This window comes from Strongylocentrotus purpuratus, unplaced genomic scaffold (assembly GCF_000002235.5).
Source record: "Strongylocentrotus purpuratus isolate Spur 01 unplaced genomic scaffold, Spur_5.0 spur5_scaffold_17, whole genome shotgun sequence".
NCBI lineage: Eukaryota > Metazoa > Echinodermata > Echinoidea > Camarodonta > Strongylocentrotidae > Strongylocentrotus > Strongylocentrotus purpuratus.
Window position 1 is genome coordinate 28304546 of NW_022145602.1, and position 6288 is coordinate 28310833.

Here is a 6288-nt window from a genome sequence, read left to right on the forward strand (position 1 = left end):
CTGCGCTCTATATTTATACGAAACCCAAATACATACTTTTTAAATGTAATATCCCCTTTTGGGTATGAGATTACAAAGAGCGGAGTATTCTGAAATCGAAAAAGATTCGACAATTCATTTACTCATCATCCGTATAGCGTTGATAAAACGATGTCCGTTTCAGGCAATCTATTCGTGTTATAGTGTAATATGGAAAGACTTATTATCAAGCTAACATCAGATGATATAATTTACTTATCTTATTTCTTGTTCCCTTTTCCGTAATTTTGTTTAGATCTGCCGATTGCAAGATCTACTGAAAGTCATCGCAGTATTGGCTGTGAAGGAGGGATTCTCCATTTGGATAGTTGTGACGTCACAATGTCGATTCCACCAGGGACAGTGCAGGCTGGCACTTGCCACGATGTATCTATAGCTCTAGTTACTGATGATCCCCCACCTATCCGAGAGGGAGAGTTTCTTACAGGCCTTGGCATAGGCATCACGTTCCCTGCACAGTGGCGCTATTCTAAGAACCAGCCTATAACGATAAGTCTCTCTCATGCCGCAACGTTGCTGAAGTCAAACGATGTTCATGCTGACTATATCTGGAAACAAACTGAATCAAAATCAGGTTAGTTGTCAATAGGAGGATGCAAGGAAGTTGCAAACACAAAATACTACTTTTCAAGAAGTGCCACCTTAAATACAATGGGCTCCCATAATTGGCGCAGTCAAACAGTTAATTGATTACAATATACTTGTATCAAAATTAGAGATGCGCTGCAATTTTTAAAGCTTATTCTGCGTACATTCCTCACTCACTTATGTATAGATTTTGTTTTCATCGAATCTTCATTTCATATCGTCGGTTATTAAATTCTTATCATTTACCTACCTAGCGCGAATGTTGTAAGCCAAACATTTAGTAACAAACCGAAGAATTTTCAAAGTCATCACATCAATCAGGGTCTTACAAAACAAAACAAACACTTACATATTTTAAAACAGATTTGTATTTGATTTTTTTTCCTGTTAATATGCAATTACTTACAGTTAACCGTGATGAATCATTTGATGATAGTGATACGCAATGTATCATTAAAGAAAGGGAAATCAACCTAATCATAGATGCAACATCTGTAATCAAGGACAAGGTACAGATATGGATTCCGATAGAGCTTCATTATCATGCTCTTGGTAAACGAATGGCGTGCACCCCTTTCCTTCCCGTTGACATGGCACATGGGCAAGACATCACACTCCGGATATACATACATGAAGACATACCCTACATTGTTCAGGTAATATGAATATATATATATACATAAATAATCCCCCAAAATTGTAATAAAAAATTCGTGAGAAAGTTCTTTTCTTCTTCGTAAATATTATGTCTATATGTATATATCAATGATCTTTATTTAAACTGTTTAATTTACTATATCGATAACCGTGATATACGAAATATCCGACAAACGTGAGTACACCCTCTTGAAAAAATTCTTAACTATTCCAATGCAACCGCTAAGTGCGCTACACTGTTAGCACGGTAATCATAGAATAAATTTATTGTACCTAATATGTATCAAATAATGCATAATTTATCATTGTCCTTACGTCTTTTGTTCTTTATTCAATTTTGTAATTGGTAAATTTGAAATATTTATCTTTTGTTATGGGTTTACTCATATTTCTTGGATGCTATATAAGTAGGCCTCTGTTTTTGATTTATAAGACCGTATCAATGTTTATACTTTTGAAGGTGGCGCATCGCTTAGCTGAAAATTGTTACATATATTTTGTAGTAAGTTTAAAAATCAGTGATTCAACATTTCAGATTTTTACTTTAGTGGTACAATTGTCTGTCTTACAAAGTTTTATACAGTAATTTAGTATTGGTCTAAAATAGAAATGTTTAACAATGGTCTCTATTTGGACTCCAATTTCAAGACTATTCTTTCGTACAAACTACATGAAGATGTAAAATCTCTCGAAGTAAATATCTTAGAAATGTTGAAGAGATTTCCATTAAATGCACCATTCGTTAATCTAATTAGACAAATCGAAAAATTACTTTAAAAGTATATGAATTTCTATCATTACATTTATAAGATGTGCTTTCACTGTTTTTGTATATTTTTTTTTAAACAGAAAATTCAGGAAGATGAGGAGACTTTGCTATACCGTCAAGTACATCCTGGAAGATGCTTTGTACTTCGACCTGAGTCAAATGATCTAGAGCTGGAATACAATGGGGGGAAAAGGGTAATTATTATAACATTATTCTACAAGCGTTGTTATAATTAGGTTAGAATTTCTGCATTCATTTCATTTAAAGATGTGCTTGGTACCAGGCATTAGATGCAAATAATTTCCGGAGCCATACTGTTAACGGTCTGCCAATAGCGATTTAACTCTCAGTAAACGTTGTGTTGTAAATTCGCACTAAATATGGTAAATATAATATTTTATCAGATCATCTCTGCGACAGAACTTTTCAACCGGCAGAAGACACTAGTTTCAATGCCCATTACGACGGATACCAATGCCAATATACAGATGATGAACATTTCGATTACAGCAACAAGTACCAACCAACAAAAGGCCAGCATGGCGTTCATGGCTATACGGACTGGTTTGTCAATCTTCTTCTTCGCCTTTTTGTCCTCCTCCTCCTCTTTCTTCGTCTTTGTCTTCTTATTCATCTACTTTTTCTCCTACTATACTTCATCTTCTTTTAATTCTTCTCCTGTTCCTTCTTCTTTCTCCTCCTTTTCAAAAAGGAATTATAAACAGCAGCATTTATCGTTTAAACATGTTTCAATTATATTATTTTCACGGAATCCTGGATCACTGTATGTTTGTCATAATGGTTATATTGTAAGCAATTTGTAAATTTGACGAAAGTTTATCCGCGGGTGATGTTATAATTGATAGTTAAACAAATATATTGCATGGTAACTTTAAGAGCACAGATGAAATAGTTTCGTGACTATTACGTATTCTTCTTTATTAACGCAATTGTCATCCCCAATTATCATCAATTGAAACAACTCTTGTCTCGGTGAGAAAAGTGGGTTCACTATATTTTTTTCCTTCATTTTCCTCCAAGGATTCTCTACCGACATAAACTCAACCCTAAATGCGATGGTCCCTGGATCAAATACTGACATCAGGTAAAATTACCCTAGGATTGTGTTTTGTTCACATTATCAATTGTTTGTGTCAATTCTTTATTGCTCATTACTATTACTGTGCATTTTCCCTTTTTTGACATGCTCTTAACCATTATTAATATTTTTCTCATTATTATTCAAATGTAACAATAGCATGGTGAAAACTTTTAATGTCGATTGTGTCAGCTGCAAATCTGACCAGCATTAGACGAGATAAATTAATAATGTATTACTGTATTATTGAAATAACCTTTAAAATAACAAAGACTGGGATGCTAGGTAATCCCGTTATCTAGCCTAATTAATACATTAAATAATGGCATAGTTTTCTGTCTTCTCCCTGTATTTCCATTTATAGTAACGCTGAAGAAGTTCCGAGTCTGGATTTCATCACCAAAGAGATGAACACTGATCAGTACTACCATCTTGGTCTAGCATTGGGTATGTCCTACCAGACACTTGACACCATCCAGTTTAGAAGCAGACAACATGAGGAGGCCGGAGTTTATACCCCGAATCAAAAGGCTGCTATCTTTATGATCCGCTACTGGAAATGCTTGTATCATTCTGTCTCCATAGCAGACGATCATCTTAGAGAAGTGTGGAAGTCCGTGAGCGATTCTGGACATTCAATCCCTGTTTCGGAAGAAGGACGAAGAGCTGGTAAGAACGCACTGAATTTTGAAACACAATTAAACTTATTCTTAATTAATCCGGGGGATATAAGGAACATTAAGAATTGAAGGATTATACAATCAACTTTATTACTTGAATTCAATTGATCAATGAGGTTGAAGAACATCTTTACATGGTCTCCCTTTTTTCTACCTTTTCTATAAAGAAAGGGAATCCGACAAAAATGTGGAAGACATCTTTGGAGGAGAATTTCATCTTGAAAAATCAAGGACCGCCCCGAGAGTAGTCCTACATGCTTATGAGGTGGAGGTGAGTGTTTCCGTGCGGCAGTTGTTTGTCGTTAATATTCCAAGAGACGTGTGTAGCATGTTCTTCAAAACCAGGATCTTGTGCAAAAAACGTACTACTGGTGATAAGTTAGCCATCAGTAATAGTTAACATGGCAACATTACTCAACAGCTAATCAAATCATGGTTCCCATGGAATTTAACATTACTGGCTAAATTACCATCAATGGTAGGCTTTTAAGAAACGGGGCCCAAGATCTTTACCACTTATTCTTGAGTTAGACGTTATCAATGTGTACATTGTGCATACATAGGCCCGTTAAGCAGACAAACACGTTTGCAACTCTTTCAGCATCTATAGGCTTACATCTGACAGGGCAGAAAGATACTCCCAGATTTAGCTAGGAGCCTTGATGGTTCGTAGACGTGGTTATCTACTATTAGTTTATCATGCGCTCATGTAGATGTGGGTCTAGTATAGACACTGAATTCTGATTCGAGACAATGCATTTTTATGTAATAGTTAGGAACATGTATAAAGTATAAATTATATTCCTTTGACACTAATCTGTCCAAAATAACATAAAGGTGTCTTATGTAAAGCTCAAATAAGAGAAACAACAAAGGGAGCGTCATGACCTGTACTATAATTATAAATCCTCCTTTCAGCCCGTTGATGAAACCTGAAAGACTCCTCCACCGGGCTACGACCCCGAGTGCTTGAATTGACTGTCCCCAAGCAGTGTCAAGAATTAATTCAGATATCAAGTGGCAGTCCTAGAGAAAATCAATAATGGATAATCACCCTTATGTCACGGAAATTCAAAACAACCTCTCTTTCTCTCCCTCTCATTTTACCTTTGTTTTGGTCAAATGTATCAACTGTGTATGTATCCTTCATTTTGAACATTTGCTTATACTGTTTTATTCTTTGAAAAATATTAAATTCCGACTTAATTTGGAGAAAAATCCATTCTCACTGGTAATGCTGTAATCCAGTTAAATATGCCTATTTGGCAACTTGCGATGATTATCTTTCCCTCCAAAGATTCCGGAAGCAAGGGGGCACTGGGCGGAGAGTCTTCATCATAAGCGAGCAAAGACTCCTAGTGTCAGAAGTGATTCGTTAACCAGGTATAGAATGACTTTGAAATGAATATAAATGGGTACTACTACTAGTTTACAACTTTATCAGGTACATAAGAACTAAAATGGCGTCTTTGCCTCTTGCTAAAGAGCCGCGTTTTTGCCTAAAGTAAGTGCAAATTAATTAAACGCGTTTCTAAGAAAAAAGATTATAGATCCAGGATGGATTTGCAATAAAAGTTTCTCCCTGTGACCCAATACTAAAAAACAAATACGTTTAGTAAAATAAATCACGAGTAAAACAAATTGCAGGGCCTCAGAAAGAAGGGCAGAGAGGCTGATGTGGCTTCAATGGGTCAACAACAGTTAGTTATAATAGCATTATTATCATAATCAATATTATTGTTATCTTTAGTATTATTATTATCATTATTGCTATTATTACATTATCACTATTACTATCAGTAGTAGAAGTAGTAGTAGTAGTAGTAGTATTGTTGATGTTGTTATTATTATTATCACCTTACAGTTTCAGCACGTTGCTAGAGGAGGAAGAGGAGAGTCGCTTTCCGAAACGTCGTAAGTTGCCCTATCTTGTACTAGATTTCTTCTTCTAAGTGGCGGATAATATAGAATGAAAAGGATGCAATATACCTAATTGTTTATTAATACTTAGTTATCCTAATCGAAGTATTTCTCGATAGCATAAGATGGGCTCACTTCACGTATCATGCTATTGCATTCCATTTCAACATTTTACTCTATTTTAACTGGGCTATTTCAGACCGGGTTTTTACTGGGGGGGGGGGGGGGGTCAATTTCACCCCCTCCCCCTAAGATTTCGGCCGTTTCACGGCCGATCGCCGCGAAAATTTGCATACATGTCAAGTGAAGTGTATTGAATACTTTGGTAATTTAAATATTTTGAAAAAATTACTCATTTGCATATTTTTGGTAATTTATGCAAATAAGGTCATAAAATTCACATTTTGGCCCATAAATCATACATTATTCATATTTAAGCATTCTTTTTCACTACGTATATTTGTTAGACCATTTGGAATAATAGTACAACACAAACAAATGAAAGAGCTAGGTTATTCCTTATGTTATCTCTTGTT

The 6288-nt window shown here is 35.4% G+C and overlaps 1 protein-coding gene and 1 long non-coding RNA gene across 2 annotated transcripts; both read left to right on the forward strand.

Moving 5' to 3' along the window:
• Nucleotides 1-1069: 1069 nt before the first annotated feature.
• LOC115925066 lies at nt 1070-2618 on the forward strand. The gene is made up of 3 exons (XR_004064547.1): nt 1070-1283; nt 2134-2247; nt 2458-2618. It is a non-coding gene; the product is annotated as an uncharacterized LOC115925066 (long non-coding RNA).
• Nucleotides 2619-3074: 456 nt separating this feature from the next.
• Nucleotides 3075-5784, forward strand: LOC593169. Its single transcript, XM_030988349.1, has 5 exons — nt 3075-3158; nt 3517-3821; nt 4000-4103; nt 5130-5215; nt 5697-5784. The coding sequence occupies exons 1-5, from the start codon at nt 3130-3132 to the stop codon at nt 5782-5784; spliced, it is 612 nt and encodes a 203-aa protein (XP_030844209.1). The 5' UTR covers nt 3075-3129.
• The last annotated feature ends 504 nt before the right edge of the window (nt 5785-6288 follow it).